The 12,154-nt window shown below is 37.7% G+C and overlaps 1 protein-coding gene across 1 annotated transcript in view; it reads left to right on the top strand.

Annotated features, from left to right (window-relative positions):
• The window catches only part of LOC145482657 (5'-3' exoribonuclease 1-like), a 252,391-nt gene that overhangs the window by 160,115 nt on the left and 80,122 nt on the right, over window positions 1-12,154 (top strand). Inside the window, exon 28 of the mRNA XM_081461264.1 lies at window positions 1,951-2,036. Coding sequence (XP_081317390.1) covers window positions 1,951-2,036 — 86 coding nt within the window. The remainder of the gene's footprint in view (window positions 1-1,950; window positions 2,037-12,154) is intronic.

Raw genomic sequence — 12,154 nt, forward strand, 5'->3', positions numbered from 1 at the left:
CAAAATTGTTCCAACAGCACTTTTAGAGTCTCTGACAGCCTTCCTTTGGTTCAGCTCAAATACAGTCTAAATAGCTTTTGCTCACAACTAAAAGCTAATCACGTGTTGAATAGGCTTGTCACTGATAATAATAATAATAATAATAATAATAACAACAACAATAACAATAACAATATTAACAACTTCATTTAAGTGTCAAATGTATTTAGCACTATTAAATGTGCTAACGGGGGCTACTTCCACTTCATAACATAAAATGTTTGGGTAACCACACGTTTTTTAAAGTTATTCATCTTTTTTGAAAACTTTTACGGCGCCCATGACAATTTTTCCTGTCACCTCCCCAGTAAGTAAAACATTTGTCTCTTGCACTTGTTTTGCGTGAGCACTAGACCATCTGCAGGTACGTGTTTGCAGTTGGATTTCAGTATGATTTTCAACAGCTAGATTTTAAGCTAGAAACCGTTAGCAATTAGTGGTTGCGATACACTCTTATTCTGGTGTTCCTGGGTTTAGTGCAGGTTTATTAAACTTGATTTAGTCACAGTAGGATAATTTTGCTTTCATTTTAGTTGTGTGCTTGGTAGCATAGTTGATTACGTCAATGCCAACCCTAGCGCACATGTGGTGGTTAACCATACCTTGCATGATGTGCAGAACGTGTACACACTAGCTAAAGTAGATACCATCCTTAAAACATCACTACAAATTATAAAATTCATTTCATTCTAAACTAGAGGGGGGCTTGTATCCAGGAGGGCTTATAATCGGAAGTAATATTTTGTGTACAGGTAGGTGGGCCTATAACCAGGGGGACTTATATCTGGGACTTATAAGTGGCAGGTTACGAGAGTTACGGTATATTTTTCTTTCCATCAGTATGTTAGTATGACTGTATATTTTACTTGCCTTCAGAACATTAGTACAGCCGTATAATTTTACTTTCTTTCAGTACGTTAGTACAACCGTATATTTTACTTTCCTTCACAATGTTAGTACCTCACTGTATATTTTACTTTCATTCAGTACGTTAGTATGACTGTATATTTTAGTTTCCTTCAGTATGACCTTATATTTTACTTTCCTTTAGTACATTAGTACGACTGCATATTTTACTTTCCTTCAGTGCGTTAGTATGACCGTATATTTTACTTTCCTTCAGTACGTAAATACAACCACATATTTTGCTTACTTTCCTTCAGTAAGCTAGTACGACCACATATTTTGCTTGCTTCATTTTCCTTCAGTATGTTAGGAGGAACCAAATTTCACTATCTTCCTTCAAAATGTTAGTGTACATTAATATGACAGCATATATCACCAAATTTACTTACAGTTTACATAGAGTTGATTATGTAAAAATGTGACGGTAGAGCCATATGGCCATAGAGTTCATTATCTAGAAATGTGTGATCGTAGGGCCATATAGTTCATTAGCGTAAAGCCGTAGACCCATATCGCCTTAGAGCTGTGCAGCCATAGAGCTGTAGAACTGTAGAGCCGTAGAGCAGCGGAACTCTAGAACTAAAACCGTGGAACCGTAGAGCCGTAGAAACTCAGAGCCATATGACCATGGAGCCATAGAGTTCATTATTTAGAAAAGTGTGATCGTAGAACCGTATAGTTCATTATCTAGAAAGGTGTGATCGTAGAGCCGTATAGTTCATTATCTAGATATGTTTGATTGTAGAGACGTAGAGCGTAGAATTCATTATGTAGAAATGATCATGAGTGAATGAGTTCAGATGTAGGGTTGAATAAAAACTTCTATAACAGACCAAAAACCATTGGTAACATGGTAACATGCCACCGTTTGATATGTACACGTAGGAGAAGTAGTACAAAGTGATCAGTGATAAACGTGTAGAGGTGTAGGACTCTACAAAAATTTCTATGGCTATTCAAGCTTCATAAAACAGGCTGGGTATATGATTTGATTCATCCTCTCAGGTCCTTGGATATGCCAGGAGAACAGAAGAGGGTGAGTGGACTTACTCTCCTACTGCTCGTAAGACAATTGCTGAGTATTTAAAGAAGTAAGTACATATGACATATTTTTCTCCCTTCACTAATTAAAGACATGAACACACTTTCTCACTATTGACATGAGTAAGATATGATCATGATTCCGACACATGTACAATGTAGATGATATTCAAAATTAAATTATCTTTTATAGTCTACTTACAGGTATACAAAAAAGAAAGTTAACCACAATAATGTTCTCCTCGCAGATTTTAACCCCTTCATTCAAGTAACCTGTGATTTTTTTTTTGCTTGCTTAATGGCAGGAGCTTATAAAGCTTACCCAGCATGAAGTGTAGAGAACTTTTTGCTGTATGTCTTGTTTATTTAGCTTTTTTTTTATCGCTACCCCCCTCCCCTGCTTTTTTCAATTGGTATCAAGTTTAGCCCAGGCTACACTCATCTGAGTTTCATTTCACGTGGCGACTCCAAGATTGCACTGGTCAATTAACTGTCTATAACTTCTGTCTAAAGGAAGTCTGCCCAAGGACATCATTAAGTCCAATGAAGGAGCAAGTGTAACAATTTGTTACCAAGGGTTGTCCATTATCATACATGAAACGGCCCTGAGATGCAGGAACGGGTCAATGTTTAGCACTGTAATAAGTAGGCCATTTGCACTGTGGCAATAATGTTGTGCTTGCTTTAGACAGCGAAGAGCTTTAGCTGCATCAATTAGGGCTTAGGAGTGCAATGGACTAAACATTTCTAGCGGCTGTCGTTATTTGGCCTGCACTTTGATGCAGCTAAAGACTTAAGACTTAAAGAAATAATCTGTGGTGGAGTTGATATGGCACTTTCCAGCTCGACATTGCTATTACCAACCAAAACATGGCCACGAACAGAGTGAAGGAAATCACGTCAAGCGATGATCAATCCTGAGTTGCATTTAATTTCCTTGTTTTATTAGTTTTAGGCATTTTTGGCTTAGCTAACTATCAGACATGTCTGTGATTCGCTAGCATGGAAGAAGTTTATTTGTGTGGCTTCCGGTCGATAATTGACATACTGACAGCATGCACAGTGTTCGCTTACTCATAATTATGGCCCAGTTTGTTTGAAGTTCAATCAATTCTCAATGTAGGAAGCTGTTGGTAAGTCCATATAGGACAATGCAGGCCTTTAGAAAGCTATAGATCAGCTCTCTGCCGCGGCTTTGATATGTGTACATTTGTGTTGATTTAGACTCAAATTTCATGTTGAAAGCTCTCTTAAAGTGCACCTAGCCCCCAAATTTTTTTTCGCTAAAATGAATCCACGTGTTATTTGAAGCATTTGGGTGAAAAAATTTTTGAATTTCATTGAATCCTCGATTTGCTATTTCAAAGTCACGCCTGAAGTGTTACATGACCGCATTTCGGGGAGTCTGGGGCGGCGGTTGATGATGACCTCTACCCAGGAACCAAACACATTGGTGCCTCAGTCAGCTCTCTGTATTTGTTCGAGAAAATGGAAAACAAAACTAATTGTTCCAATATATTTTGGGACTAAAACATCCAAGTTTTGTTTCAGAATCATTTCTTTTTCGTCACTGGAGTCAGAGTTAGGTTTCGATTCGGAAGACACCGAAACAAACTTTGATCAAGCACATTCGACAACTGTGAACTGACTGCTTAGAGCTTTGAGAACAATTTGCAATATTTCAAACGACGACGGGGAAGACTTCATTGCGGATGAGCTGCTTGTATATTAGGAATGGAAAGCTAGATACGAAGTGGAGGAGCAGGCAAACGAAAAGCAGGAAAGAAAACTCAGGGACTGCTTTGGATGGTAATTTTGTCACCTAAACACAAGACTCCCACGCGTGTTTATAACCCATTCACATTTGTCCGTAGCGAGAATGTATTTTGTCAACGTACATGTATGGTTGTTCTATTAAATCCAGTTTGTGTTTTACTTTGTTGAATGCTTCATGTTTATAAGAGCGACGTAAGTGTTGCAGTTTTCGAGACTTGATGATCTCCAAAACAATGGCTTCGATTGATTGAAAATCGTAGAATTGTTTGGACCTGTATTTTAGAAGCTGTGGAAAGCAAGGCGGAAGGAAACATTTCATACAATTACCGATTTCACATTGCCACACGTTTTAAGTCGTAACTTCAAATAACCAGTGTAAATTTTTTTCAAAGTTTGCAGTGAAATTCGTGGGATAAGCGAAAAGGATCTGTTCCCTAAGCGGTCCGCAGATAATGTTACACGGTCATTTTCGACACTAATGTGTAGAATGTTTGTCGCACTGCTGATTTCCAAACCTTCGAAAAACTCTTTGAGTGTAACAAGTTTGTTATCATGTAATTCTAAAGGATTAATCTTCAACTTTAATCTAAATCGAAAGAGAAATAAATGCTGGTTGGTGGCGTACAGTTGTGACCTATTCACACATCAGTATATTTGGTCGTAACGCTTCTTGATTGATCACACAACTTTGCCGGCTATGTTATAAATACTGTGGGGGTATCCGGTCATTTCGCCCCATGGTCATTTCGCCCCCAGTCATTTCGCCCTGACCAAAAGTCACTTCGCTCCATACAAGAGTTACTTTGCTCCATACAGCAGTTACTTCATTCCATGATATAATTAAAGTGTGTATATGCTTACAAGATTGTCTCTATTTGCCTAGCTGATGTTATAATCATCCCATTTATAAATATGATCTTGATGACATGCTTGTCATTGTTAGTTTCACTTGCCCTAATCTCTCTCTGTCCCCCACACCATGTTGATGTTGTTGATGCACTTGTTGGTAATTCGCGCCCATTTATCGATGGCCGATCGAATTTCAGAAATTGTAACCATGTAGAGAACTTAAAATGCGCCAGAGATCTTGGCATAGTTTAAGTGCGATTGAGTCTAAATATCTTTGTTTGATTACGTGCGTTGTTTAGCAGTAACTTGTGGCACTTACATAGCAACAAAGTCAAACAAAGTCCGTTGATCGATCGATCGATGGCCGATCGTATTTGAAAAACTTTGAAAACCATCCATGACTTAACGCGCGTTGTTTAACAAACTGCCCTCAAAACCGTTTTTTATTGAGTCTAAATGTATTTGATTTATTGCGCGTATAGTTGCACAGAACTTCTGTTAATGAAGACTATTGTTATTTTCTTGCCACACATACCCACGCGCAATGTGTGAACTTATGTTAATTCAAGGTGAGACTTTTTTTTGGCACAATGCGCCAACCTTTCAAAGACTTCAGAATACGATCTTAACATCAACTAGCTGTGTTATCTTAAAAGTTCTCTATCACTCTTGGATTAGTGACCTTGCAACATAGCGCCTTAGACTGCTTTAAGTTTTCCAATGCATGCAACTTTAGTAATTAAGACTTGTTTTTTTCTTGTCAAACCTACTACCCACGCAATGGCTACGTTGTCATGGCAAGTTTTCAACCAATTACGTGCGGTAAAAGTGAGACGACATTTACCGAATCTCATTTCTCTCGAGTAAGCAAAACTATGAGGCCGATAATGATAAGAATTAACAAGAACAGATCAAGTTCCCATGCATTAACGGGGTTTGAGGGATTACAACGGATAAGAATTCATGTTGAGGAAAGTAATCGAATGAAGTGATATTTAGTGTATTTTGAGGGATTACAACGTATAAGAATTCATGATGAGGAAAGTAATCGAATGAAATGATATTTAGTGTTACCAAGCATATTTAAGCGAACGCGACTGGAAGCTGCAGTCGTTAATAATCTGAACTGACATAAGTCTTAAGTTCAAAATCAGTCCAACTCCAACATCAAAACGAAAAGTTCACGACAAATTTCACTAATTTCTTACATGGAGCGAAGTAACTTCTGTATGGGGCGAAGTGACTTCGATTATGGGGCGAAATGACTTTTGGTTGGGGCGAAGTGACTGGGGGTGAAATGACCATAGGGCGAAATGACCGTAAACCACTGCGAGACTGGAAGATATAGGTTGTCGGTAGTATTTCGACAAATTGCTGGTTGGCTTTAAGCAGAAAATTTTGAAAATAGCGTTTGAAAGCCTGCGGAAAAAATTCCAGTGAGAGTTCTTCAATGGTTCTCACAGACTCTGTTCATTTGTTTCGGTGCAACAAAATCAACCATCGTTATGTCTTTATTGTACCATTGACCGATCATCACTAGTAAATTGTGCAGTATATCTTTTTTTAGATCTGGGATATTGCTGCAAGAGCCGATAGCACTTCTGGAAGGCATTTCTGCACACTTTTTGAACGTGTATTGCACCGTCCTGAAGGAAATGAGAGGACGTGAGATATTCCCAGGTAGACGTCACAACAGCCACTGGACCCATTCTCCTCAAACTCGGTCGTGAAACAAAATGGCAGTGTTTTGGGGCTATTTTCAAGATTTTGTCGGGGCACAGAAAATGGTGGATTTAACCGAATCCAAAAATTTTTTCACAGAAGTATTTCAAATAACATGTAGTGAAAAAAAAATTGGGGTTAGGTGCACTTTAATTAAATTGTACAATTAGTGATTCAATGAAAAGACCATGAATTTAGTCTTCCTGGCCTCAAAAGGCATTCAGGAGAGTTACTTCCTTTTATTTGAGCTACAATAAGCCTCATGGAAAGCTAGCTTTAGGACAGAATTGTATCAAGATTATCAGTGACAAGTCAATTCCTGTGACTATGTTTTTGCGAACACAGACAGATATATTGCTTGTGTATGACCAATAAACCACATGACAGCTCCCAGTAGAATGATCCAGGGAAGGATACAGAGATCCCTCATGTAAAATAGATTTTGAACTTGTAGTTATGGTGATTTGGCCATGAGAATTCTTGACAAGCAAGCTAATTTTGAAGGTCCCATTAGCTCACACCCAGTCCATTGTAAAAGGGCATTCCTTTTGGAGTTGGTTTGAGAATTAATAGAAATTGTTCCAAGGAAGAAACATGTAGAACTAGAACCATAGAATATAAAGGTTATCTTAAATGGCAAAACTATGGCAGTGACTTAGTTGATAAGCAATTTGATAAGGCTTTACAAATTGAGAGATCTGAACTTCTCAAGGACAAAGTTAAAAGTAACAAAAACATTTTTCCTTTGGTGATTGACTTTAATCGATTGTTTCCCAACATCAGCCAAATTGTGCATAAACAGGATTCATTTACTTAGATCATCACCTTATTTAAAGTGGCTTACTACAGTTTTGATGGATTATAACAGCCCAACTTGTAACTCTTTTGAAAAATGTTTCAAGATGTCTTTTCCTTTCTCTATTTACTGTCTGCTCAAGTCTTTTACCATTCTATGTGAAACTTGGACAATTAAATGTCAACAAATGGCCAAAATGAATGACAGTGTACCTAAGGAGAGACTGGACACCAGCAGGTTAAATCACGTTTTTCTCAAAATCTACCCCTATGACCCCACCTCAAAATTTCAGGAATTAGTAATTGGCTCTGAGTTAACATTCATGCAAAGTAAAATAAAAATCTGTAAGACAGATTTTTCGCAAACTAAGAAAATGTGAAATAAAATATAGCTCAAAATCAGTCTTGCAGATTTTTTTTTAGATTTTGGCTCTAAATGTGATTCACCCCTACAAATCAACTGTAAAACTTTTATCATGGGTTGTACAATATGTTTTTGAGCAATCCTCGATCAAAGACTGGCTTTTACAACCTTGGACAAGAATTGAATTGTGCATGCCCTGTATTTAAGTGCCCGCTCATGTGATGCCATGTATCGTGTGCGAGAAAGCAAGAGTAAATTAGAGCTCTTTTACCGGTTGTTAATCGAGCTTTTTTTTGTCATATTTTTTTTGGTCCTAGGCTTAAACGCATGTTTGAACAAAGTTTCAAACTATTGCTACACATACTACAGTGATTTAACACCTTTCAAGTTCTGAAGTGGTTTTTGTTTCTTCTTAGGGTTACTTGAGTCATTTCTGCACGCGTGATTAATACTGACGTCTGGCAGGCAATCATAGTGCACGCTACTGAGTCTCTGAAAAACTGTAGTAAGCCACCTTAAATGAAATTTTTCTACCAAAATCCATCTTTCCAGCTTATCATTGAACTAAGAATTTGAAAGAGACCCTGATACCTTCCAAGCTAAGACCATAGAATGGTGCTAACAATTCTGACAGAGAAGGGGGTTGTCATAAATGTGAGAAGAGATGTGATCTTTTCACAAAATTGATTATATGAGGGAAGGTACCAAATTCAAGAGCTCAGCTACAAACCAGGAATACTACATAAACCAGCCAGTTAGTTATGAACTGGATAACATTATTTATTTAGCCACTTGTAATAAGTGTAGTCTTCAATAAGTGGGCTCTACTGCTACCAAGTTTAAGGTCAGATTTTGAAATCACAAGTCAGCCATGCTTATCAATAAAAAGGAGACCTATGGCCAAACTCTTGGATTAAGTAATCTAGAGATGAAACATGTTGGTGAACTTGCAGTTATTGGTCTATTATTAAAGGCTGTTAAAACAAGCTGGGCTCATACCACACAAGGTCGCTCATGGGCTTCGTTCATTGGCTTTTGTTGCACACATAATAATTGAAACAGGCCAGTAGGAAAACCGAGTGTTTTTCTGCATATGTAATATCTCGCAAATAAAGCAAACTGAACCGGAAAAATTACGGGACATTGCTACACATACCTAAACAAAACTGCATGCAAAATTTGGAGCGGTTTTCGACAAAGTTCTCTTTGGAGCAAAATACGTAATGCTCTTTTTCAGTCGAGCCCCTCGGATAAACGAAGCCAGGGCCTTTGTTATGATAAACTGAGCCGATCCTTTGTTATGATAAGCCAAGGCGAGCCTTTGTTACAAGTCAAAGTCTCTCCTCTGTTTATTACAACAAAGGATCGGCTCAGTTTATTATAACAAAGCCCAGCTTTGTTTATGTGAGCGGCTTGGTGGGAAAAGGGCATTAGGTATTTTGCTCAAAAGTGAACTTTGTCAAAAACACTCCAAATTTCACGTGTGTTTTTTTAGGTGTGTTAAACAATGTTCTGTATGTGTTTTTGCTGAAGTTTGCATCATTTTTGAGATATTACCTATGCAAAAAACATATTATTTTGTTGTCATGTCAGCAGGCGACCACAAGGATGTTCATTTCACTTAAAATACAGCAAAATGTTGATTTCTCGCAATGGGTAACCTTAAAAAATATTGATTCCAGGTCAAAAACAGTTAAAATGTTGATTTCACGCTAACGCATGACCGCAAGGACTTTGATTTAATGTAGAAAATAGCAAAAAGTTAATTTCACGAAACGCAAAAGCTCAAAAATGTTGATTTCAGGTCTAAATAGGTTAAAATGTTGATTTCACATTAACGCGTGACGGCAAGGTTGTTGTCACTTTGAAAACAGCAAAATGTCAATTTCATGCGACATAAGCTCAAAAATGTTGATTTCAGGTCTAAATGTCTTAAAATGTTGATTTCACGTGAACGCGTGCATTACAACACAGGCACACTTTAAGTGTGTACCCACATTTTGTGGGTCGATTATTATTCATATATTCACGCTATTGTTCTTTCTCATTGAATATTCATAATTCACGGACCGATTACTTTCCGAACATGTGGCTGGCTACTGCACGAGCGCAAACGCTTTGATGTTACGTGCGATATTTTTGCTTTGTGTTAGGATTTCTGCTTGATTGATTTTTTAAACCCTATTGTTGCGACATATTTTAATTTATTCGTAAGAAAGGTCTGGAAAAGCTCAAAGCATGCACGTGAAAAGGCCCCGGGAAAGGCTGAGAAATTGACATGAACGCATTGCTCGGCGTCTGACCGCAAAAACACTCTCAAACATTCTAGTGTCTGGAATGTTTTTCATCAATAAATTCGCTCCTTTTATTCATTCCAGTGTTCATTTGAATCTAAGCTACGATTTTTGACGTCTCGCTTTGTTAAAATCATACCGCTTTGATGAGTCCAAGTGAACATAAACCCATGGAATGGAAGCCCGCTCGATTATTTATAAAAAAAACTCTGTCGATCAATAGCTAGCTATTGGAAGTCGGCCCGTTTTCACCGAATTAAACGTAGACATTCATAAGCAAGAAGAAAATAAAACGAGTGTGTTGGATTTTGAATTCTGTGTACCCTTTCGTTTGTCATTTACTGTTCCTTTAGATGTTTTCTTTTGTCTTTTAGCTTTTCTGGTACGAAATGATCAAGTCGAGTATAAACGTCACGGCAATGAATCAAACGCGATTTCTATTGGTCAGATCCATGTGGTTGCTGTGACGACCAACAAATCAACGCGAGTTAAGCGGAGCTGAATCAGGCGAATTTAAGTTTATTTACAAGCTTTTTTTAAGCCAAATCTCAAAATTATCAACGACATTTCATCTTTTCAGAAGTTTAGTGTCACGGCAGTATCAACAAATTGTGTGTTTCGGGTCAGCATCGCGGATCACAACAACGCGAGTTGTTAATCGAACGAATTCAAGGTGACAGCGTGTTTAAAAATCTCAGAAGTCTAAATGGCAGTTCATCCTTCCAGAAATCAAAGCACTTTTGACGGTAAGTCCATTGAAACGTATGTGAAATTCATTGAGTTAATGTACAAAACACAGGGTCACTTATTTACATGTTTTCCACCGTGAAGTCAAAACAAAGCGGTTCTCCGGTAATACGGAACCAAAAATTTCGTTTAAACGCTCATTTTCAAGCTTGTAAAATGCATATCAATAATAAACCGATATTACCTTTGCCGCTTATGAGCGAAACGTTTTTCGGTGGAAAGAGATGAAAACACGAGGTGACATTTTTTTCGCAATCACCACACTTCAAAGAACAAAAGGATACGCACTTAAGGGACAATAATTAAGTCGCATTGTTGAATTCTTTTGAAATACATCCACTGAATCGCCGCCCAAAAGTCACAAGTCCTATTCATTCATCTGAGCTCAATAATTCCGAAGATACTCAGCCCTGTCATCGGAGCAAACTCGACAATAACTCGAAGCTTGCCGACAGGTAAATTAACGAGCCTTCCGTGTCAATTAGCCAGCGGTATAGCCCATTTCTGAACAACACAAATAAAGCGTGCCTGTGTTGTAATGTGACAGCAAGGATGTTGATTTCACTTAGAAAACAGCAAAATGTCAATTTTACGCAATGCATAAGCTCAAAAATGTTGATTTCAGGTCTAAATGGGTTAAAATGTTGATTTCACGCGATGGCAAGGATGTTGATTTCACTAAGAAAACAGCAAAAAGTTAATTTCACGCAACATATAAGCTCTAAAATGTTGATTTCAGGTCAAAAAAGGTTAAAATGTTGATTTCGCGTGATGGCAAGGACGTTGATTTCACTTAGAAAACAGCAAAAGTTAATTTCACGCAACGTAGAAGTTCAAAAATATTGATTTCAGGTCAAAAAAGGTTAAAATGTTGATTTCGTGTGAACACGTGACTGCAAGGATGTTGATTACACTTAGAAAACAGCAACATGTTAATTTCACGCAATGTATAAGCTCAAAAAATGTTGATTTCAGGTCAAAAAAGGTTAAAATGTTGATTTCAAGTGAACGCGTGACGACAAGGATGTTAATTTCACTTAGACAATAGCAACCCGTTAATTTCATCAGAACGCATGACCGCAGAGATGCTCATTTCACATAAGGGCAGTAAAATGCTAAAGGCTCTAGCAACAGTCACCATAGGTTGATTTCACTACCACTATAAGAAAAATTAAAAAATAATTAAATAATAATAATAATAATAATAAAAACCAGGACTCTTCTGCCATTTTCAGTCAGCTCGTAATGATCAAAACTACCTTGTCGAACTAGGACAGTCAAATCGAATACAGCAATCAACGTGGATGTCACTACTAAACAGTCAAAGCAGAGGGCCTATAGAGCATTTTTATTGTCACACAATAAAAAATAATATCAAAAACCATTCAGTAGATAGGGTCAAGAAATTGTGATATTACAGAAGATAAATAAAGAAGACAGTTCTCCAAGTTTAAGGTGTGTGCGTTGTCCCAAAGTTGAGACATCCGTTGAAATGTTCCACACAAATTTACAGAGCCTAGTATGGAGCCGCCATGTTGGTGTTCTGTGGTACACCATATGGCGGCCGCAAAATAGTGTTAACATGTGGAACTTACTTTGGCTATTTGGGACAATGATTATC

Source organism: Orbicella franksi, chromosome 3 (assembly GCF_964199315.1).
Source record: "Orbicella franksi chromosome 3, jaOrbFran1.1, whole genome shotgun sequence".
NCBI classification, from domain to species: Eukaryota; Metazoa; Cnidaria; class Anthozoa; order Scleractinia; family Merulinidae; genus Orbicella; species Orbicella franksi.